Below are 25,480 nucleotides of genomic sequence, written 5' to 3'. Positions count from 1 at the left end.
CCTGTCATAAAGTTGTATTCTTATCCTATTTATATATGTGAATTCATCTCCTTTTCTCTGTAATATGAAAGATATCCTTTTAGTAGTAGAGTTTGTTTTCCTGACCCTACGAAGTAATATTTTTATTTTTTCTGTCTTAACTCATCTGGTTCTTAGATTCTGAGTTTTGAATTATGTTTTTGGTATTTCTAAAAGGTCTATTGTGTACATCCTCAACAAATACGTTACAATCTATTCACTTATTCCTTTTTACTCTGTGGCTTTCCTTTTAAGCTGATATAGAAATTGCAAGATGTATAGCAAAAGAATTTTCAAGGATTAGTCTCAATTTCTTCATTAGATTGCACACATGCAGAATATATTAATTCTAACTTATTTTATGTATAGATTAATATCAAATATGCCTAATAATGATAATGATTACTAAAGATTTTATATTTTGTTAGCTCTAATTTCTTTGTTAGTATTCTACTGTTGCTTTTAACTGTTTTTAAGTAGAAAATTTCTCTGAGTTTGAAATAATTAATTTTAACAGATTATTATTTATTATATGTTATTATAACATATTATTATTTATTATATAGTTTATTTACTTTAACATATCCTTCATAATATGCTTTGTATAAACTTTGTATTATTTTTACTATTGTCTAACATTTTAAATTATTATTAAAGACTGATTACTTATGAATGTGATTTTTTTAATGTAATGTTTGATTATATGACTGATTATATATATGTTTTGTTCATTACTAAAGATTAATTGCTCTTTTTATTTTTTTAATTATAATTTTTCCGGTGAATAGGGAGAAAAAAAAAAACTAAGGAAATTTTAAATTTTAAAATTGTTATCTGTGAAGTTCCCTTGTGTTTAGGAACAAAACAGATACTTTGTTATTTATTAATTTTTTTTAAAGAGGAAGCAATTTTGTGATGTTTTGTAAAAAATACCTTTTACAATTAGTTAATAGGCAGATTATATATTGAACAGATACTTTTATGAACAGATTTTTATATTTTGTTACTAACAATGTGTTCTGTTAATGAACTTGTCATATTGCCAAGTGTTGGTACTGCCAATGGAGAGGTGATCTAATGAAAGTGGAATTCAAAAAGATTTTTTATAAAAAAAGTTTAAAAGTACATGAAAGTAAAATTTTTTGAAAAGAGATTTTTACGACTATGCTCATGAAATTTTTTTATATGCTCTGCAATTGATTGTTTCCTTATAATTTTTTTTTGTGCTTATCATATATATTAGCTATGGTACTTGGTGAAATAAACATATTTATTTTCTTAAGTTGTATGACTTGACCTTTACAAAAGATAATCTTAACTAAGAAATATTTAATCATAAAGACGAAATAACTCTATGCTAAAGCGATAGCTAAAAAAATCAAATCTTGGACACCAAGGTGTAGTAACCATGGAAAAAAAGAAAAAACAAAAAAAAACCAGGTTATTTACAGTTCGGATAAAAGATGAAAAGAAATACAAGTAGTATAGAAATTCATGATTTCTGAATTTTACACATGAACAAAAAATAATTAGAATCTACTTTAGAATAATTTACTAAATTTATATTTGGTATTAGAAATCTGATATTGCACAATAAATATGTTAGTATAAATGAAGAAACTCTATTTTTAAATTTCAAGAATTCATTAAAAGAGAAGGATACAGTCTTCAGCATATTTTCATTTGTGATGAAGCTGATTTATTTTGAAAATACAGGATGACCAGAAAAACTGTAATATCTCAAAAATCACTGTACATAAATCATTTTAACTTGTGGAATAAATAATACTAACAACCAAATTTAAAATATATATCATTTTTCAAGCTACTGAACTTACCACATATATAAATTTGACTATAAAATTGTGCATCTCAAAACCATTTTTTTTTTAAATTGAATTAAAAATTTAATAATTTTATGATTTTTTTGATAATTGACTTCCAAAAATAATATTGCTTAAAAATAAATTTTACATCATTTCAGAATTAAAAAATCACAATTTTAATGATATAAATAATCATAAAATCATGAAAATTTTTTCTTAATTTTGGCAGTTTAATTTTTTTATCCTATTTCCCAGCAATAGATCCCATTGTTGTCCTGAAATTCTAAACATTTTCACTATTTCAATATTTGATCACATGATTTGCTTGAAAGCTAAAGATTAAGGATTTTGTTTAATATTTCTATAGTTTACAAGATGAATTAAAAAAAAAGTTGCAATATCATGAATTTTAGTAGATAGATGAATCGCACAATAGTGCAATGATGGCATGGGAACTGGTCTTTATTAGAAAGATTTATATACTCAAGGAATGGAACATGAGTAGGAGTATTGAAATAATACTTATAATATACAAAATAATAATGCTTGGCATTTTGATAGAATCACAAGCATAAAAATATGTTAAAACAATTGACTAGTAGTAAGTATAATCATTATCCTTGGTGAACCAGTTGATTGACAAAGCTGATTAGTAATAGATATGAAATTGTGTGCTTTGGTCTTCTATAGGTTTGACTGACAGTGACCAAATTTGCTACATGTATATTATGTAAGAGGGTGGGAATGTGCATATCGAAATTTTAATAAATTAGAAGTTAAATTGAATTTCGATGTTTCTCCAAGATAAACTCTAACAGAAATGAATTTTACATCATTTTAAAATTCTTTTTTTATACCAATATTTAATAATCATATAAATTTTTCTTGAATTTTTGACCATTTTTTAAAAATATTTTTTGCCTAATTTTTAACTATATATTAAATTGCTACTCTGATATTTAAATCATTATTGTTTCATCAAATATTTAATCATATGATTTTCTTTCAGTTGTTGAAAACTAAAGAAAAATTATTCTGCTTCATATCTGTGTAGTTTACACAACAAATGAAAAAACTGAAGTTACAATGTTCTGAAATATAGACAATAGGTGAACCAAATGAACAGAACATATGTAGGACAGTTTAAATAACATGATTTAAATGTCTGAGAATTTGATGAAATCATAGACATGAAGTTTTATTTAAATGTAAGCAATATCACTGACGAACCAGCTGGTATCATAGGTGACTAGTAACTTAATGGTAAAGCAACTTATACAGCATTAGCCTTTCATTATACATTATTTTTTTCCTTTAAATTTATAAATTTTTTACCTAGGTAATTATTTCTGGATTCATATTAAAGGAAAACTTTTCCTAGAAAGTTGGGGAGAATACCCCTATTTTTTTCCAGTTATTTAATTAAATTAAAAAATAGAGAAGAATTATTATTTTCATCTTCCTTTCAAAGACACAATTGACTCCTTTAAGCAACTTTTTTTTTTTATCAAAATACTAGTAAAAAAACATATAATGAAAATTTTATTCATAATTTTTATTCAATTATTGTTTTCAGTACTATGCAATAATAATTTCGTACTATCAACACAGTTTTATAGTTACAACTTTTTAATGAATTTGCATTGGTATTAATTAAATTAAATTAACTATTAAATTAAAATTTCAGTTAAATGCCTTTTTATTTATATGAAAATTTTTTATCATACCCTTGAAAGCTATATAATGCCTTTAATATGTGCTTTAGGTGAAGCAAATTATGGAAGAAGCTGTTACACGCAAATTTGTTCATGAAGATAGTAGTAGCATTACTTCACTATGTGGTAAGCATTATTATAGATTGTCTTAATTTTTAGATTTATTTTTACATTTTTGTGTTTTTTTAAAATATTAAATGTAAATGCTTATTTAGTTATTTAGCTTTCTAAAGACAACATAATTATTCTCACATTTGCTATCGATATTTTAGTGCTCGTTAGAAGTTTTGGTGCATTGTGTTACCTGAAAAAATAAAATTGTCTTTGTGATTTAAAAAAAAAAAAGAATGTTAAAAGAATTTTTCAGTTGATGATGTAGAATGTTTTGTTATTTAAATTGCTTTTATAAATGTGTGTAACAAATTATTAATATTTGTTTTATTTCTTTCTCACATAAATTTATTTTTAAAAAAATGGGTATTTAAATGGATTGCTTTTTATGTATCTAATCAGCTGTTTATTGCTGTATAGTTAATATTTTTTAATTTTTACTTTAGGAGCATTTCATGAAGTGACAGCTTATTCTCTCACACTTTCTCCCAATAGATATTCACAAATATATATTTTATTATGTATAATGCAAATATATTCAAATATAGCATGTGTTGGTAGTATTTAATTTCAGTGGGATTGCTGAATCAGTTTTTTTATCGGTTTAACATTTTGCAATTGCATATATGGATTGAAATTTTTTTTTTATATGAACAAAGTCTGAGTGTATTAATATTTGTATTAATGCAAATTGCTTTAAATTTTATTTTATAGCTGCAGTAGATGCATGTCTGTCTCACAGCTTAAAACGTAGGGCTTTGGGGTTATTTAAAACAAACTCTACCACAGCTTTGCTTCAAAAACTCTCAAAGAACTGTGAAGAAGCTGCGGAGATAGCACGGACAGTAGCAGAAATGGAAAATATTGATCCCAATAAGTAATATATTATTCATATAAAGTATGCCTTTTTCTTTTTATAAATGTTCAAAAATCAGTAACATTGATATCAAATTCAAGTTAATGGATACTAGACCTAAAAGCATTTTTAATAATTGATTTTCTGCTTTAATCAATGTATTTTGTTAAGATATTTTAATAAATTTCTTTCTTATAAGAGACTGTTTTATCTTACCATATAAGAACATTTATAGAATGCTATTTTTATTGTGAATCTTCAAAGATATTCAATTTAATAAGAAATAAATTCTTATGCAATTTTACTATTTTTTAAAAAACTAATTTTTTAGATGAATAATGTAAGTGTGAGGAAGATATTTCTCCAGTTTTTACTTGAAGTATTTCATTATTATAATGAAGGGAGGAGGAAGCAGGAAAATCCAATTTGTTAAAATAGATGTATAATTTGCATAGAATGAACTGCAATCTCTAGAAGGGTAAGGAGAGAATGTTAAAATAACTATAAATTTTCTATTTCAATGGAATTTTTTCTTGAAGGAGTTCAAGGCAGCCATGAAAGAATTCAGAGTTGTTAATAGTATTTTTATTAATCAATTGATATGAAAATAAATTTTGATAGGTAATTATATTAGGAAATAAATTTTGTTTTTAAAGGTGTGATTAGGAATACGATATGAAATAAGTTCTCTGTTAAAAGGAGGAGGAGGTAGTAAGTTCTTTCTTAATTTATTCTGTAAAGTAATATTTGTATTCATGTTTTTTTTAAATTATTAAATCCATAACTAATGAGGTATACTTTCCAATCAGTAAGATAGAAGGCATTAAAATAAAAATGTAGGAAAGCTTGCAGAAATATAGTTTCAAATGGTGGATTTTTTTTCCTCAATCTAGTTTAGGCAGTATTTATTTTAGGTACATGCAGAATTAGGAGTTTGGGAAGCAAAAATGAATGGAATTTAGAAATGAAGTTTGAATTAACATAATTAGCAAATAATTATTGAAATTATCACACACACACACTAAAATCTCAGCTCCAAAAAGGAGTTGTGCTAGATAAACAAAATTTTAAAATATTTTCACTTTTGAAAGATGACATAGATTCAGATTTTACACTAGAGGAATAAGAGTGGCACTAGTATTATTACTATGAACATGCAAATCACATTTCTGTTAAATATGTAAATTTTTGTAGCTTCATTTGTCATCAGGATTTATTTGATGTTGTAAATTAGATTTTAGTAAATAATACCTTTAAGGAGATAAAGTCAGTACCAGCATCTTATTGAGTTTTAACAAAACATATAATAGGTCCAAAGGGGTGGATTTCTCCTTTTATTTTAGTTAAGGCCTTTTATATTTTCATAGGGGAATTTCCCCCTTTATTTAATTGAAGTCATATAAAAGTCTGAACAAATGCACTTCAAAGAAAGATTGGGGTCCAGCCATTACTGATAGGAAATACTGCTATATTTGCTACATAGTATACTATCTTGTATTATAACTTAAGTAGAAATTGAAGCTCCTACAAGTACAACATACAATAATCTATATAATAAATATGTTTGAATAAAACAAAAGTCACATGCAGTAAATTTTTATGTATTTTACAAATTAAGGCACAAACTCTTTATAAAATTACTGCATATTGTTGTTTTTCATAGTTAACAACAATATACAGTTAAAAAATGTAATGAATGAATTAAATCTGAATAGAGCAGCAGAATAATAATTTTTTTTTTTTTTTTAGTTTTCAAGAAATTGATTATCACATGTAAATATTTTGAATTTAACTTCATATTGTTCTTTAAAAGCTACAAGTTTTAGAAGAATAAAACATTTGTCTTTTTAAATTAAATGTGCAGTGTTGAAAAGACGTTCTTCCTTTTTTGTAATTTAATGAGAATCATTTATATTATAAACTGTAAAAATGTTCCTTATAAAATGTAAAAAAATTAATGTAAAACTATGTAAAAAAACAATTTTAAGTACTCTTTCATTAAAGATCTTAATTTGCAATATTCGAGTTCTGAATGTCTGATATTTAATATTTTACATTTTTTTTATGATATATTTGTTTGTGAGTCTAAAAATTAAAATAATACTCCCTGTTGTTAAAATATATTTTTAGGCGATCTGCTTCAAGTAGTGATAGTACAAATAAACTTCGACTAAAGCCTGAGAAACGTCAAAGCTCTAGCCCTTCCCTTAATCAGCAACCTAATCCACGTTTTTTGTGGATTCGCTTAGCATTATTTGAAAAGAAGCTGGCAAAAATTGTTGATCATCTAGTCCATAATGCAAGGTATTAGCTGGAAGGCTCATTTTAGCTTAACTATAATATTTGGTTATTATCCATTAAAAACTTTTAACTGATAATTTTTTTATATTATGAAGCACTGATTTTTGCATAAATTTAAATTTAAATTAAATTTATTTAATAAAATTATTTATTTTATTTAATAAAATTATTTATTTTATTTAATAAAATTTTAAGTTTAATGAAACTTAAAATTTTATTAAATTTTTTAAATTAATTTAATACGTTCTATTTTTCACATTTTTAATTAAGATATTTTATATTTTAAAGCCTTTTTATAGTTATTTTCTTATTATTTAATTAAAAACTTATTTTAATTTAAGTAAAAATACATATTTTACATAATTTTTTTTTAAAATTATGTATTTTTGTAAAACTTTTTCAGTCTTATATAAGAAGGTATTTTGTGTCATTCATTTTGTAATTCATTGTCCAATTGCTTTAATCACAATAAATATCATTTTTATAGCAAATATTATGAAAAAGAAGCCTTGATATCAGATCCTGTTTGTGGCCAAATATTTGCCTCTCTTTTAGGTAGGTATTTTATCAAACTCAATTGTTCTTTCCTATGGGGAAATAGAAATTGGAGTTTGAAATTCATATGAATCTTCCATTACAGCTATCAGTTTTTTTTTAATTTAAAAAAATGATTAGCTGCTTTCAGCATCCAGTTATTCAACTACCATATTAATAACATGATTTTAGTGATGTTAACTAACGTATCTAACTTTTTATCACTTCAAATGAATTATTTAAAATTAAATTTGCTCAATATTCATAGGGCATTCTGATTTTTAAACTATGAATGTAAAGTGATAAAAAAATTGACAAAAGTTGATCTAGTTTAGGCTTAGGGTTTTATGAAGGTTTTATTTTGATATATTTCTTAAAAATTCTAAATAAAATTGGAGAACGGAGCCAGATCACCATTGAGACATACCTTAATGTCTTGAACTTTCAAATGAAATAAAAATGGATAAACTCAGTAAACTGTTTGATGAATAGTGACGATGAAGTATACACAGAGAATGCACAGCAAAATATTGTTTTTGAGATTTCTCTCAATTAGAAATCTCAAAAACAATACTTCTTATTTAATCTGAAAACAAAATGGCAGTTGATTGGAGATATGGTGATCATTGATTTCACAAGCTTTTTATGAATAAAAAAGTGATGAAAGTGAACCAGTGATTAGAAGTGGGAAGATTTTTTTTTATTTTCTTAATTAATTTAGATATAGGTTAGTGAAATTAGATGGTTGAAGATCAGATGACCACTGTGACACATTTTATGAGTAAAGAGATGAAAATGAAAATTTCTAGAATCAGTGCAGCATTTATGTTTAGGGAACTGGCTCTGTAATCTGTTGAAATACTCCCCCTTCCCCTAAGAGATTACGCTGTAACTTATTTTTTAAAAAAAATTTCTTTAATAAAATGGAGCGTGGTTGAATAAAATGAAAATTTTCAGAATTGGTCTTATGATGGTGGTTGTGGAACTCAGTTGCAATTTTTCTCCATAGAAAATGTGCAGTGAAATATAAGAATCATTGATGACTTATATAGGTATCAGGAGCTTTAATATAAAATAGAAATTGATGAAAGCAAACATGTGACTGTGTATGTTTAAAAGGCTTATAATTCAATATTTTATCTAAGCAATATATACAAACCTTTACTGAGATCATAGGTGCCCATTTTAGTTGAATAAAAACAAAATGATGAATAAAAAGAATTATATGTGTTTTAAACCTTAACTGTGCATGCAACCTAATGTTGCTATAACACTGCCAGTTAAGAGCTAAGATTTAAAGTACCAAAGGACTTTTGAATTATCTATCCATGTTTGTAATATAGTCCCTTTCATAAGACTCAGTGTCTTATTCATTAACTTATGTATGAAAAACAAACAAAACCCTTCAGTATCCCTGTAATACTCGTTGTTATGACAGAGTAATTTTATTATTGGCATTGTCAATCAAGCTTAATTCTCTATGGTGTAATTAATGACCTATTATTATAGCATGATTTATTCCTCTACATTTATCATAAGATTAAGGAAATAGATGAATAAATCAAAAACAAGTAGCTTCCTTTTTCAGTTATATAATTTTTATTTCCTGTAAAATTGTTTTTGAAAAGAGTGCTGTAAGAAAGAAAAGAGAGAGGAATGATTCATATTATTAATTATGAAAACATTGAGGGGGATATTAAAAGTTTAAGTGTTGTTCATTTTTGTCAAAAATTTTCAGTTCATTTAAAATATTTTGTTTATTGTATTTATTATTTGCATTTTCATATATGATTTTTTTAAAGATTAAAAAAAAATTAGTATAATAAATTCATTTAGATTATTAAATATTTAATCTTTTAACCATCTTTATTTTTTTTTAAAATACTATGTGTATCTGCACTTGCAATGAAATATCTTCATAGGTAACATATCAGAGGTAATGATAATTTAATTATTTAAAAAAATATGTTGATAAACATTAAATAAACAAAATAAACATTAACTTGCAATTAAATATTTTATTTTCATAGTAATCAGCCATATCCATAATCAGTTAAGACATCTTATTAAATGTAAATTAATTTTTTTTCAAAAGTGACCAAATATGATTGAATATTATGCTGTTCTATTTAGTTTATAGCATTCTATAATCCATATTTGTTTTTGCTAAAAAATTATCAATTTTATTTTGTTTTGAAAATTTTTTTAGACTTATTTTTAACACTCGTGTAAATTGCATTTTCCTGTATATATTTTTCTTAATTTTAAAAATATTGCATAAGCACCATTTGGATATATCTGCGATGAATTACTTGCTTGTTAAAATCTGATTGAGTTTTAGCAAAAAAAAAAAAAAAAAAAAAAAAAAAAAAACATTTTTGAAGCTTATTGAACTTGTTTTATGTACTTTCAGTGGGGCCGTGTGCTCTTGATTATTCCAAAATGAAGACTCAGGATCATTTCTGGACTGATCCACCTGCAGATGAATTGGTACAACGGCATCGACTTTCAACTGGTGTACCACTGATTAGTGGGCCTTCCACTCCCCCATCTGTACGTAGGCCAGCATTACAGGTCAGTGTAGAACAATAAAATTTCATAAACTTTTTATTCATATACCATGAAATGCTCGCTAGTATTTCTTTATATATAAGTAATGTATTCATATTAAGATTCTGTTTGAAAAGAGGAGTATTCATCAGTAAAACTAGTGTGACAGAGATAAATCATTCTGAAGTATATTTTTTAAAGTTGAAGTACAATTGTCTTAAATTCATCAAAGTTCATGAAGTATTTGGGAAAAACTGAAACATGCTGTTATTTTAATTATTATTTGTATGCATTGCTATTCATTAAAAATTTTGTTTTCTTAAAATGATTATCAAAAAAATATCCTTTACTTTTTAGAAATTGACAGAAGTAGAAAATGTCCCTAATTTAAATAATATTTGTAATTGTGCTGCTATTCTTATAACTGTTAAACTAAATTAAAACTTAAATTGCTATGTAAAATAATAAATTGATTTTATTGCTATATATCATTGTAACAGTTTTTGAGAATCTATAATATTAATTAGAATAGAATTATAGATTTAAAATATTAATTTTAAACATTTCTTACAAAATGAATTTTTAAGCATTTACTCTAAAACAAAACATTAAAAATGGAAAACAGTATAAGTATTCTTAAAATTTTTAATCAACTTTCTTATCATGCTTTTTAACCTCAAATTTGAAAATTAATTAAAAAAACGAATGACCAGATTCAGGTATTTATATTAGAACACATTGAGATGTAAAAAAAAACTCATATTATTTAAAGAAACTTCAATTTTTTTAAAATTTTGCTGATATTTTTATTCTTTTATGTTTTACAGTTTAAGAATAGTTTAATTTAACTTAATAGTATCAAAAATATATTTAAGACATAATTTAAATTATAAGTTGTAGTGTTTTAGCTTTTATTGATCTGGGATAAGAAATGTTATAATTATTTGAAACATTGAATTATAATGTTGAAGATAGAGTGATCTTTTTTTATCAATATATGTTATAGTTTAATGAATAATTACATAGTCTGTTAATGATATTTGCAATAATTCATCAAGATTTTTTTTATTCATGTTAAAAGAAGGAAAACATTTTTCCTCGGTATATTTAACTATGATAAATTGAATACTAAAATTTGCTCTGATGAGTTTTAATTATAGTATCTCAAGTTTAAAACATTATTTATTAGATAATTGCGCAGTCCTTAAATCATTTGTATTTGTGATCCTTTTCTTTGTTATACAATATCATAAACTGTTCCATCTGTGCATCTGTTATGAGTTTTTCTGTGATTGATAAATCGCTGCTTAGTTTAAATGTATATGTATTTTCTTTCTTTCATGCATGTAAATATAAGGTGTCTGATCTTATCATGGCTCCCAAAGTAATTTCTAAGCTGCTAAAGGTAGATATATAATTCTAATCAGAAGAAAGCTTTAAATGATAGGAAAAATTATGCCTTATGAATCAATAAATATATTTCTAAAAAAGTTAAGAATTCTAACTTTTTATACGTCCTTCCGGCGCTATCATTCATGTTCAATACAAAGTTGACTATTCTGAAACATATGATTAAAAAAATATCCCATCATTTTATGTCTGAAATTGATCAAGTGACAATTGTTTAAGCTAAATAGGGGATGTGTACAAATTTATTTTAAGCAATAATTTGAAAAAGTATCAAAGCAGTGTATTATTTCCATTTGTAAACAATTTCTTTATCAAGACCCCAAATTTAGCTGTAAAATTCATCTAAAATAGTGATTTTCCAAGTTTTATAACTCAAATAGTTATAATCATAGAAGGGAAAAAAATTATTTTGTTTATAATGTCAGTATTAAAAATATTTTGTTAAATATAATTTATAGGACTGAAGGATTGTATAAAAAAATTCAAGCAACATAATGTATAATTCTTCCCATCAATTAAAGCATTTTCCAACAGGAACTGTATATCTATCATTAGAAGTGTAAAAAGTAGCTGTTGCGCTTTGATAAGAATGAATACTATATATCTATGACCTCTATGAAGAATATATTATTCTATTTTTTTTTCTGTAGATGTTTGCAAATTGCTTAAATATTCAAAGAGTGAAATATCTATTTGAATAAAAACAAAGGTAGATAAAAAGAAAAATGCTTATTTTTTCACTGTAGGAATTAGAAATCAGCAGTATATTCAGCTGTTTAAGATGTAACAGGCGTGGGCCTGTTCAAAGCATCAATTAAAAAAACATTCATTTCAATCGCTATTCTTTATTAAGTAAGAGAAATTTCAATTTGACTGTTTAAAAATTTTTTATAGGAGGAAATAGCTTAGTAATTCGGCAAGAATATTTTTGCCAAAAAATTTTCACCTACTTTTTTCTAAGATTTCCATTATTAATTTATGATTACTTCTTCAATTCTCTTATTTTCTATGCATATTGCTCTGTTCTAACAATTTTCATAATCAAATTGTGATTCAGATTGTACTGAAAGTGAATTGGAATAATTTATAAAAATACCAGGTCCACTAAAAAAAAAAAAAAAAATAAGAGATGACTAGAGAGTTTAATTCAAGATTTTAGAGACATTTTAATTCAATTTTTGGAATAAGGGCTATAAAGGTTCAGACTTATGTCATATGAATGGATCAGAGTTTCTATATCCTCTGAAATGGCCTTAACATTCTTTTGTATTTCTTCACATAGGATCATATTGAATAAGTTGACCAAATTATTCAAAAGAAATGGAGTATGAATCCTAGACAATAAGCTGCTGTCTATCATGCCAAAATTGTGACTTTGGAGAGTAAATGTTTAGATATTCCTTCTCCATGTTCTTTATTTAAAAGAAAAACGTCAAAGAACTTACAGGCTAATGAATAGCTTCAAAGGATCATTATGGCCCATCTTGCCATCCCTATTGGCAACTTTTTTAAGGATATAGGAAACTTGATACACTGATTAGTCAAATGTCTGAAACTTCAGAACAATTGTGTTGAAAAATAACATTGATTGTTTGTGACTTTTAGTAATAAATTCATTTTGTTGTCTTTTTATTAGAAAAAAAATGTTATCCCATAAGAAGGAAGAATGACCCTTGTACAATAATCACAACTTATAATGTAAAACATACATGGGTGATTGCTTTTTTTTTTTCCCTTCTTTGAATTGAGGGTGGAATGTTAATGAATGCCACAAACTGATGTACAAATTTGCCTAAAATGGGAGGCAACATTGTAATGCCTTTTTTATATTTTAGTCTCCTCAGATGACTAATACTTGATATTATTGATTACATTGGATTTCAGATAAATCATTTCAATACAACTGCTGACAAATTGTTTGACATTAACTCTTGTATTATTTTAATGGTTTTAAATTTTATTTATTGTGTACATGAATTTTTCTAATAGAGACCAATCTCATGGCATCAAAGTACTATTTTGTAATTCTATCTTCTAAAATTCACAGTACTGTAACATCATTTTTTTTATTTGTCATATAAATTGTACAAATGTAAGCAGAGACCTTTTTTAGCTTTTAACATTGAAAGAAAATTGCCCAATCAAGTATTTGATGAAACAGTGGAAACAGTTTGAATTTCAGAACAACAATGTAATATATTGTTGAAAATTAGGCAAAAAGATTATTTAAAAAAAAAATTGCCAAAATTCATGAAAACTACATGATTAATGAATTGGTATTATTGAAAAGATTATTTTTTTAAAAAAGATATTGAAATGGTTTAAAATTTATTTTTGTGCTATAATACCTTTAGAAGTAATCTTGTAAAAATGACAAAATTCAGTTTAATTTTTAATCAATAGAAGCTCTAATTAAAAGTTCAAAAAATTCACTATGAAGTATATATTTATACCATTCAAAGTGTATATGTGGCAAATTTGGTAGCTCTAAGTTAAGTGGTCTGACTTGTTGAATGCCAACATAGATACACACACTTTCATCTTTATTTTTAGTAGAGATGTTTATGAATATCACCAAATGCTAGTTACAAATTGTATGTAATAACGATGCAACTTGAAACATTTTTCACCAGATGAATGTTTTAGTTGAGAGTAAATTCTCCTTAATAGTATTTGGCTGAATTTTCCTATCATTTTTTCTATCCTTAATATCCTTTAAAGGATCCTCTATTTGCTGATATAAGCAATCGTGTGCTGTTATTGCTATTTAGTCTTGCTGTAATGAAACAAATTTTATGAAAATGTGTGCTAAGTATTTAAGTATTGAATTTGTAAGATTTAAATTTATAACAAAAGAATAAAATGATAAAATCATTTAAATGATTAAATTTTTATATCTTTAATAAAAAAATGTGTATATTTTCTGTTTATCAGTATAAAAGAGACACAAGAATATCAACAGAAGATTGCTGCCGTGTTATACCCAGAGGATATGTAGAATCTCTTCATCAAAATTCCAAGTCCACTTTATTGTATGGAAAAAATAATGTTTTAGTTCAGCCTGTAAGTAATTTTTATTAGTGTTGCACTTTTCCACCAATAAATTGCACTTAATTTCTATTAGTAAACTCTTAAATTATTTTTGTTGAAAAATGTTGTTCATGCAAACAATACATACGATCTCTCACAAATCATTGATTCGGAATTATTAATATAGATATTAAAATAATGTTTAATTTTTATATTGCATAATTTAAATATACTATTATATTTATAAACATTATTTATACTTTAAGTTTTTTTTAAAAATATGAATAAAGAACTTAATATCAAATTTTTAGTATTGGAGATTTTTTTTTATTTTTCCCCATGATATTAGGGTTTATAACCTTTTTGCTTCTGATCAATGTTTTAATTGGATATCATTTTTTGATATTAACATTTTCCAGAGTTTAATATTATGAAAGTATTTTTGAAAGATAATACGAAATTTAAACCGTCATTTTAGAATTTTTTTAAGTGTAAAAATTGCATTAGAATTATCTGTGTAATTCAATATATTTTTTAATTTAAAGAATTAATGCTTTTAAATCTTTCAACTATTTTAGTTTGGATATAGTTATTGACTTTTTGCATTAGTATTTGAATATTTGTACAGTTGTTAGCAAAAAAATTGGAACACCTCTGTAATTATTTTATTGTTAACAAACTGAGATTTATTTAATATATGGTCCCTGGTTGGATGATTCTTTTTGGTCAGAGTTTTCAGCACATAAAATTAAATATGTATCAAGAACTACTATAAATTTTGGAAAGAAAATTGATACTCATTCATAAAAAGGCCTGGTAAATCAAACTATTGGAAAATCTTGATTTCTGAAATGGAAACATTTCAAGATAATAATTAATTAATTATGTTAATTACTTTGGTTAATTAGCTTGTCTATCTCAGCAAATCTGTCCTTTTAAGCCATTTCCATTGAGACCAATTTTGTGAAAATACGATAATAAATAACAAAAGAATTACAGAGGTGTTCTATTTTGTTGTTGACAACTCTATGCACAGACAGTTATTCAGTATTCTCAATTTGTGCTATAACATTTTGCCTAATAACCCTGACATTCTTCTTACTTTGTAGTTGAAATTGTGTAATACATTTAATCGATAGATTATTTCATGTATTTGCCTCTTTATAGATTTTTGGTAATTGATGTTTTAACTATATTGAAAGTTTTGATAAAAAGTGATTGAGTGAAAGGAGTAAATATAAGATTTTTTTTTTTTTTTTGTTGAGAAATATTATTTTTGTTAGACTTATTGGAATAATTTCACAGAAGGAACATTTAGAACCTATGCCTGGTTATCTTTCCCTTCATCAAAATCCTGATGGTTTGATTATCAAATGGACTCCTAATCAGCTTATGAATGGATGCTACAGCACTAGCGACAGCTCTTCAGATTCTGTAACAAGCCAGGATAAAAGGTTTAGTTTTATGGATTTTTTCATTTTGCATTGAAAAGATTGTCCTAAAAAAGAAAAGAATGGAAGTATGAGAATTTCGAAACATAATTTGGTGTAATATTAGAAATTTAATTCTATATGCAATTTTACATTAGAATTAATTATACTATACTTAATTTTTCATTCCACTCATACTTTATTGTTGTTTAAAATTGTTTTGTTTTATTGTTTGAAAATGTTTTTGTAGTCTGCTTTTGATAGTCAACAATTTTTAAAATCCACTTCTCATAATTATAAAGTCATATATATGCTAATAATAAATTTTATTTATTATTAGCATATATATCTGTTTTTATATGTTATTTTAATAATTAATTGCATACTATATTTCTAAATGCTAGTTTGAAATAAAACAAAATACAATCCTTATAATATGAATTATAAATTTTCATTTTTGTAGCTTCTATACATAAATAAATATTATAAATGACTCATTCTTGGTAGTTATTTCTCGTCATTAGGTATTTCTTAGTTTTGATTTATGTATTATTAAATATATAAAACCTATTTTTTAATTTTATTTTCATGGCATTGAGATAGCATTGATAATTGTTTGTACTAAATTTTATTATATTGAAATCCACAGCATGCAAAAAAGACAGTTCATATGAAAATTACTTAAGAGTAAAAAATAATTCATATATATTAATAGTATTACTGTGGAAGCAAAGTATTTAGTAATAGAAAAAATATGAAGAGTTTTTTAGCACCAACCAAAGTTTTTCTAATTATGATATTATAAGCAAATATTAAAAATGTACGAGAATAACTTTTAGTGTGTTGATTCTCTTTGATTAAGAATCAACATGTTAGATATTTTTTAAACTAAAGAGTGTCATTTTATAAATTTGTATTTTTACATTCAGTTCAATTTTTTTTTGTAATTTTGCAACTTTTGACCCTGAATAATCATAGAAATTTTGTATGAATACAAATTAAAAGTGATATAAACTTTAATTCTACAAATATTGTGCGTTTCTTTTTGCCTGTTGCATTTATTTTTATAAGCAATATTTAAACTTCTGTATATTTTAGACTTAACAGCTATATATTGTACTATAATACTGATTTTTCTTTTAGTATTTATTGGGAGTATGCCATGAGTGTCAGTGTAGATGATATAGTATATTTGCATTGCCATCAAAATCGTAAGTTCTTTGTACTACAAAAATAATTTATATTGATTGTGCTTATGAAATTTTAAATGCAAGTTTGTAACTTAATAATGCTGCAGTTTCCATAAAATAAGTTTAAAATAATTATAAAATTAGCAGAAACTAGTTGAAAAAAACAAAAACAAATAATAAAAATTTAAATATGTTTCCAAACAACACTAAAAGGTATTATAATAATAAAAGCCATGATAGTGAGATAACATGAGGGGAGTGTTTTATATTCACTGAGCAGACTGTGCTTTTCCAAGAAGATTTATTAATAACTATTTTTGTAGGTTTAAAATATATTATTTATTATGCAAATGAGTGTTGTATAAATCTGGCTGAATTTATTGTTTTGGAATTGGAAGTTAATGGCAACAAAGGGTTATTGCTGTTAGACAATTTTTAATGCATTTTTAAGTTTCTGGATGAAAGGAAGTTTCTTCTGAATGGATGAATAATTTGAAATGCTTTTCTGTTCTCAAAATTATTACTAATTTCTGGTTAGCATTAAGAATGATTTGTTTGCAAGATGACCCACTATTTATGTTCTAACTTGCATTTTTGTTGAAAGTACTTGATTTGGGTACTTCATATGTCCTCTTAACTATAAATAAATAGATTATAATTTTCCTTATGTATGAATTTTACTTTAATTTGCAAAATGCTTGCAGATGTTGATTTAGAGAGAATCTCAAATATTGCATCAAACATCTATGGAAGACAATGTATATATAATGAAATCTCTCAGCACATAATCTTCCATGTTTTTTCATATGGAACTAGACTTCTTAGGTTATAGAGATGATATCATTATTGCTTTTTTTTTGTGTGATACTTTGAGTTTGCAGAAGATGATAATTTCATTCTATAAGATACAGTGCTAGAGCAAATAGGACTTGTATTGTGGAAAATTATTTTTCAGCCATAAATAATTGAATGGTTCAGTGTTAAGATTTGAATTCTTTAGAGAATATTTGGGGGGCTGTTGAGAGAGATATTATTTTTGAAGCTACTACAGTAGCTCTTGCTATGCTTGAGTAGATTTATAAAGAAAACTGCTTTTGGTTCTTGCTGACTTTGCTTTTTATTAGACATAATAATTTTAGTTTGTATCAGAAAATGAGAGTAATATCTGTGTTATTATCCTATCTCCAAACTTGTATCATACTAGTTGATGTTTGCCCCATAGTATATTTGTCATACTCTTATTGATTCAAGAATTTATATAAAATAAAATCATTTTATTTCAACCAATACTAATTTTACTAATGTGTTTTAAATCAGTTGTTGACCAAATCAAATGAAAATTTTTATTAATATATTAAATACATAAGGTTTCTAAAGTGTATATATTAATATATTAAGCTTTATTTCTGGAATATTTGCTTTGTCATTATTTTTAACTTGATTTATATTTGTGTTTTGTAGCTGACACTGGTGGTACTATTGTTTTGGTTGGACAGGATGGTGTTCAACATCCTCCAATACATTTTCCAAAAGGTGGGCACTTGTTAGCTTTTTTGTCTTGTCTTGAAAATGGACTTCTACCTCATGGACAAATGGATCCTCCATTGTGGTCACAGAGGGGAAGAGGTATATATTAAATTTATATATTGAGCTGTTAACATCATATTTATAAAGTATTTGTGTATTTGTGATGAACAGCCAATCTGTCACACTTACATCCATGAAATTGGTGCACAGTTAATCATAATGGTAACTCAATGCACTTTGAAGAAATGAATGCTTAAATTTTGAAATTTAATGCAAAAAAATTTATATTAATATTTTGTGTGGTTTCTTATGAAAAAAATCTGTACCATCAAAAAAAAAAAAAAAAAAACAATCTCAAATATAATGAGGATTATTTTGCACTGTTGATGTAATTTACAGATTTTTAAGACAATCCTAAAACTTAATAACTTATTCCCAAAAATTTGAAGAATTGAAATTAAAATTCCACATCTGACATTCTAAAATTATCTATTTCATTTTTTTTAAGTAATTGTTCAAACATTTCTCTCTAGTTTAAAACAAGAACAATCAAAATATCTTATTTCATTAATTTTTAATTTATTGTTTCTCTAATGAGTCTGAAGATTTTCTTTGTTGATCCATGTTCAGATATGGAAGAAATTTCACTTCTTTATTGATTTGGCTTGGAAGCCAGTTTAAGAAATTAAGAGGCATGGAAAATATTTTTATGCATTTTAAATTTTAATAGCATTGTTTGCAAAAAATTTTCTAATTTCAGTGCCTTTCTCCCCTTTTTTTTAGTTACTTAATTTGATTTTTCTTTCATTCATTTATGAATATTTATTTAGATTTTTTTAGTGTCATTTGTTTACTTTAGAACTACTGCTAATATTATTATGAAGAAAAATAAATATATGAAACCCTCATTATTTTTTAATTTATTTCCTTAGACTTATTTTATGTTATTTTGGTTATAATTTAATGGAATTGGCAGTTTATATGATAATTAGTAAATAATTGACTTTCTTAGCAATTTAGTATTGGAATCTTATTGAATTTAGTATAAGACACCTTATTGAACATTTTTTAGGGCAATGTACATTTCTAAGATAATAAGGACAGATTTTTTAAAAAATGAAATACATATCATATTACATATTTGCATTTAAAAAAATCGGAATATCTTCCGATATAGAAGTTGTGTTTTGAAGTTATCTTTAAGAATTTTTGCTTTTTTTTTGTAATTAACAAAGATATAAATATCTTTCTTAGTGGATGAAACATGTGAATAATTAAAATGTAATAGTTTTATTATGTTCACATTAATGTTTGTCTCAACCACTTACTTCTTAGAATGATTATTTTGAAATCTGTTTTTATTCAACTTTGTTGCTTATTTTTTATATGGATTATTAGTTTTCACCTGATTTTTAAATCTTAGATTTGTTTAACTCCTCGTTATATATTTTCTTTTCTTAAAAATGCCAAAATAACTTCTTTATTAATTTCCATTGTATTCAGTATCTCAAACTTAAAATGGTAAACTTTATAGTACTTTGACTGCAGATTAAAAAAAAAAAAAATGTATTTTATGAGAAAGAAGATAAAAGGTTCAGAAATCTGTTGCTGAAGTAATTAGGAAGAATTTTTGCTTTTTTGAAATGTTTAATGAAGTTATGAATAATTCTGTTGGTGGATGAAATATTCATTCTTTGACATGCGATTTATTTTTTATTTTTTCCCGAGTGCAACCTGAGATGTAGTAGTCTCATAAATAAAATTAAAAAAAAAATATTCATTTTCTATTTATAAATAATAATAACCCAAATTACTTTTTATATATCAGACATGCACATTATTAATTGCTTTGAAAGTTGATTTGTGTTTATAATAATTAATCAATATTTATTGCAAAAAATGGGCTATGCTTACAAATAAATCAAAGCTAATCAATGTACACATATAGACTTATAAGTTTCTACTAAACAATAACTTTTGCTTGGGAGACAGGCAACACTGCCGTAATATATCAAATTTATATATTTCTCCTTGTTTTTCAACTTAGAGCAGATTTTAATAAATTCCAGAGTAATTTTTATCACAGTAATAATTATAAAATGTGGAGTGATGTGTGTGGTCAAAAGATTAAAAAGAGCATGATAATGGATTTTGCCAAACTATCAATATCAACAATCCCAAGTATAGAACAGAGTTTTAATATATTAACTTTTTATATAAATCTGTGTAAGGTATAATTAGGTGTTGACATCGTGACAAAAAAGTGAAGGCTGAAACTATGCTCATAAGCAATTGAAGAGGGAAATTAAAAACAGAAATTGAAAGAAGGCACGGATTGGAAAGTGGGATTCAGGATGAGATTTAGTATAATGGTTGTATGCCTTTAGTAGGTGCATTTATTACAGTATTAAGGTGTAATGGCCAGCCAGTTTCGAGAAAATGGATCTTAAACTTTCAGTATGGCTCGTGTACTAATAATGAGTCACCATAGCTGAGATTCCATACTGCTCAATGGATAAAATGCTAGCTTAGCATTCATGAGACCAAAGTTCGGTCTTAGACTTCTGTTTTTTAATTATTTTTTTTTTGTGCTCTTTCAAATGAATTTAGCTATTTACAAATAGTTTTAATTAATATATTTTAATTTTTTAGGTAAAATAAATAAATATTTATTCTTTTAATTATAGAAATATAATGTAAATGAAATATTGAAAAATATTCCATCATTTGTGGGGGGGTGGGTTATCAAAGAATTTTGAATCCTTTGCCTTTGTTGCCTCTCTATTTTACAAGTATGTTATATTAAATGGTTTTGAAGGTTTTTGTTTCTTTGATAGAACATTACTCTTTACTCTTAGAATAGATAGATAGAAAAATAGATTCTTCTTAAATAAAAATTTACTCTTATTTATTTTACTTACTTACTTTATTTTTTGTTCTTCAATAAATTATTCTAAATGAACCATAAATCAATATTTCCACCTTTTTCATATTTAGAAAAGGAATAAAATTATAATATATAAATATATATATAACATTGGTAGGTATGTTATAAATGTAATATATTTTTAATAAATATGATAGTTTTTTTGATGTTGTATTTTTTATCAGTATAAATTTTTTAAAGTTTTAATTTTGAGTGGAATTTTACTTGAATAAGAAGATTTTTTTTTTTTTTTTTACATGGAATAATTTCAAAAATTTCTCTTTGGTTTGTAAAATTTGAAAAATAACTTATTTTACTTGTATTAAATATATAAAATTTGAAAAATAACTTATTTTACTTGTATTAAATATATAAAATTATAATAATAATTTTGTATCTCATCAAATTAATAAATAAGAACATTATTCTTTGAATTGCACAAACTCCAAATCAGTATCAGAAAAGACTAAGAACAAGAATTAGCTTTGATGCTTCCTTGTATTTACGTGTTGTAGGCATCAAATCACCTTTTCCAGGAAAAGTGTTTCCAAAGTTACGGAGGAAATGTCGAGGATCCTTCAGGAGGCATTCTAAAGATGGGGAAAATGGTTCAGAAGAAGATGGTGAAGCTACAGATTATGTTTTCAGAATAATAACATCTCTGAAACCTGATTCTATATGTAAGTACAGTGATTAATATTTTAAAATAAAAACTATTTGAAAAATGTGAAATCAAAGATATATTATTGTAAATGTTATCATCATTAACAGCATCTTGCTTTATGAAAATTAGATTGTTGCTGGTAGGCAAAGAAACATTTGCATAGAAAGTTAAAAGTCTTGAAGTATTAGTGAAAACAATGATAGCTGTGTAGTTTTCTTGAACTTCTTCGTGATTTTATACTATTTACTTGCTAGAAAAACTCTGATAATTTCTCCACACAAGGGTAGTAAACATAGTGGTTTGATGCAACATTATTGTTTGTTGCAGAATATGTGCCTTTGAGATTAAAATATTTAGAGTTGGGCAGTGTATAGAACTGCAGAAGGACAAAATAACTTTTCCATTTGTCAAAGTTTAAGGAAGAGTATTGTTTTATATTATAAGGTAATGTTATTCTATCTCATTTTTCCATAGTTTGGTTAGAGAGATTGATATTCTGATGCAATAGAGTTGCATTATTTTGTAAAGTAAATAATCTCCATAATTTCTCGATATGCTATATTGGAAATTGGAATCAATAATTTGATTCCTCTGCTTAAAACCCCATGTAGTATTTTTATAGGACGTTTACTTGGCCAAAAGTTCATATCCATTAAGGAAATACTTCAGCCCAAAGCTCCTTACTTCATTTTGTGAGCTTTTATACTTCCTGAAATCCAAGATTTTTTGCTGTTTAACTAAAATATCTGAAATATTTGTGCTACTTTAACATTATATTAAGAAAAAGACTTACAATTGAAGGATTTTATTAAAAATAAAGCTTTAAGATATTAATTTGTGCCAATAGTAAAATCTTTTTTGCATGGAAATGCTAAGAAATAAACTCAGTTTGTGGTTATTTGGTAAATAATGATGATTGTTTTGGAGAATTGCAAGAGTTCCTATATGCATAATATTTTTGGTATAGGGTAGAGTTAGGAGGACTGGGACAAATTTCACAATTTTTTTAATTCACTAGTTTAGTGAATTGAAGAGTGCAATTTATAAAAATGTAACAGTATGTTCTTTAATTTATTTTTAAAAAGTACAAGAACAGCAAAATGCAAACGATTAGTTTTTTTTTTTTTTTTTTTTTTTTTTTGTATGGTTAAAAATTGTAACATTTCTGTCCCACACCTCTCTAATTTGAAGGAGGAATGGGACTATATTTGAGAAAATTAAGATTAATAAATATTGTATTTTGATAATCCTTTTCATTCAATGATTTATGGTTTTGGACATGCTAAACAGGGGCTAATTTGAAATCTTCAGTAGTACTTCCCCATCTTCAGAACTTTCCTTTTACGACAATTTTCCACTTATTACAATATTAATATTTTTTTTATGCAATTACAAAATTAATATTTTTATTATTTAATATATTTTTCTCTTGCTGGTTAATTTGTCCTCCATATTTGTGGCATTTTTATATAGAAAATATGAAATTAATAATTCTGTTTAATTTAGAGTGACAAAAGCTTTAATGAATAACTTTCATAATTTAGCTTCATTTTTTTCATTGCTTAGTATTGCTTACTTTATTATATTTACAACAGAATTTCCCTTAACAAAAATAAGTGGTAAACACGATTTTTGGTAGAAAATAATATATATCAATGTGAAATGATACAGAATGATCTACATTTTATGATATAATTATTGACAAAACATTTTTGGATACACTGGTGCACTTTGAAATAGAGTGGAATTTTATTTTATGCTTTTTGTTTTGGTTAATGAAAGATCAGCTTTCTATTGTATATTATTGCTTTATATTATTTAAAACATATATATATTTAATATTGTATAACATAATAATGGATGATTTTAAATATATAAATTAGTATACATTTACTATTGCATTATAGCACTCCAACAACTAATTTTATTAAACATTAAGAAAAACTAATAAATCATAAGCATATTTAGCTATTTAGAAAATGTATTGAAATATAATCAAGCATGTCCCATTCATGTCCTAATTATGCTTACCACATAAAGCATGCTACATTTAAGCTTAATTTGGCTGTTAATTTGCAGTTACAATATCTTTGAGTTTGTTATGCATTTGAAATATTTTTATTTTACAAATAATAAAAATGGAAAAAAAAAAATCATTGAAAAAATAATAATTTGTATTTACTTCTGAGACATAAAAATCAGGTTTTCTATTTTAAACACAAATAACATTATAGCTGATGTAACAGTGATCATTAAATAAGAATGTTAGAGCTACTCTATCTAATGGAGAAACTAAAAATAAATTCTAATATTTTATTTAGACAAAAATGCAGCTGCTCCATTCCTCCCAACTCTTCCTATCTATATTAATTATTTCGAAAATTCATGTATAATCCATTTTTAAAAAATTTGAATTAGAAAAATAGAGGCCTTTTTAAAGGAACATTAATTGTTATTTTTATCTCATTTTCCATTTATGAGTTTTTTCAAGTTCCTGTGTTAATAGTAATTTCTTCAAATTTTGTATATTTCTATTGAATCTTATAATTTGAAACTTGATTGAGATGTAGAATAGATTGATATTTTATGTATGTCAATTTTGAAGCTCCTGAGATGTTGGATCCCAAGATCAATCTGGAGACATTTGCCTGGCAGCAAAAAGAGTCCATCAAGCATCTTCCACACCATTCATCTTCTTCAACAACCTCCACTTCTAGTTCAAAGTCACTGGCTGATGAAAATAGTATTGACATGGGAAGGTTCTCATTAGATAGTAAAGAAGATAAACCTCCTGCTGGGTAAAATCTCCCATGTATTATTATTATTTCAAATTAATTTAAACCTATTTTATATTTTCATTATATTTATCTATTTATTCTAGAACTAGATATCATGAATCCACCAAGATTAATGGTTTATGAAAATTTCTATTGAGTTTTCTGTGTATCTTGTCTTAATGGTTTTTTTTAACAAAATATTTTCAAACTTCAAATTTGGATAGGCATTTACTATTTTAGAAGTCCTATACCATTACAAATTTTAGAGAAAAATAACTCAAATGAAGAATGTTTCTTACCTTCAAGAATAGAAAAAAAAATGATGATCTGAAAAAATTTTATATAAGGGAGAAAAAAATCATTTTCATAAAATGAGTTTGCTAGATTTGTTGCAACTATTGGTGTAGAAATAACACTTAATTGTGCAAGATTTTAATTTAATACATACCAGTTTCTATTATTATTTAAGGAAATCAAATTCTTAATGACAAACTTTTCTTCCAAGTAGTTGTTTTTAAGATCTACTTCCCTGATGAATTGAAATGTTTGTTTGTATGCAGAATTAGGTCTTATTTTACTCGTTTTTCACTAATTCCACTTACTCCATAACTTTAG

At 25.1% G+C, this 25,480-nt stretch overlaps 1 protein-coding gene across 2 annotated transcripts in view; it reads left to right on the top strand.

Moving 5' to 3' along the window:
• Positions 1-25,480, top strand: part of LOC129969318 (small G protein signaling modulator 1-like) — a 41,948-nt gene that overhangs the window by 1,208 nt on the left and 15,260 nt on the right. Inside the window, exons 3-13 of one of the 2 annotated variants that reach the window (XM_056083848.1) lie at positions 3,610-3,685; positions 4,385-4,547; positions 6,657-6,830; positions 7,315-7,382; positions 9,775-9,935; positions 14,256-14,384; positions 15,657-15,805; positions 16,925-16,992; positions 18,433-18,597; positions 21,961-22,104; positions 24,694-24,886. In XM_056083848.1, the coding sequence (XP_055939823.1) occupies positions 3,610-3,685; positions 4,385-4,547; positions 6,657-6,830; positions 7,315-7,382; positions 9,775-9,935; positions 14,256-14,384; positions 15,657-15,805; positions 16,925-16,992; positions 18,433-18,597; positions 21,961-22,104; positions 24,694-24,886 (1,490 nt within the window). Of the gene's footprint in view, positions 1-3,609; positions 3,686-4,384; positions 4,548-6,656; positions 6,831-7,314; positions 7,383-9,774; positions 9,936-14,255; positions 14,385-15,656; positions 15,806-16,924; positions 16,993-18,432; positions 18,598-21,939; positions 22,105-24,693; positions 24,887-25,480 lie in introns of both variants that reach the window. The other variant, XM_056083840.1, reaches the window with a different exon arrangement.

This window comes from Argiope bruennichi, chromosome 1 (genome assembly GCF_947563725.1).
Source record: "Argiope bruennichi chromosome 1, qqArgBrue1.1, whole genome shotgun sequence".
NCBI classification, from domain to species: domain Eukaryota; kingdom Metazoa; phylum Arthropoda; class Arachnida; order Araneae; family Araneidae; genus Argiope; species Argiope bruennichi.
The sequence above is the reverse complement of the archived record's forward strand: the minus strand, read 5'-3'. Positions and strand labels throughout refer to the sequence as shown.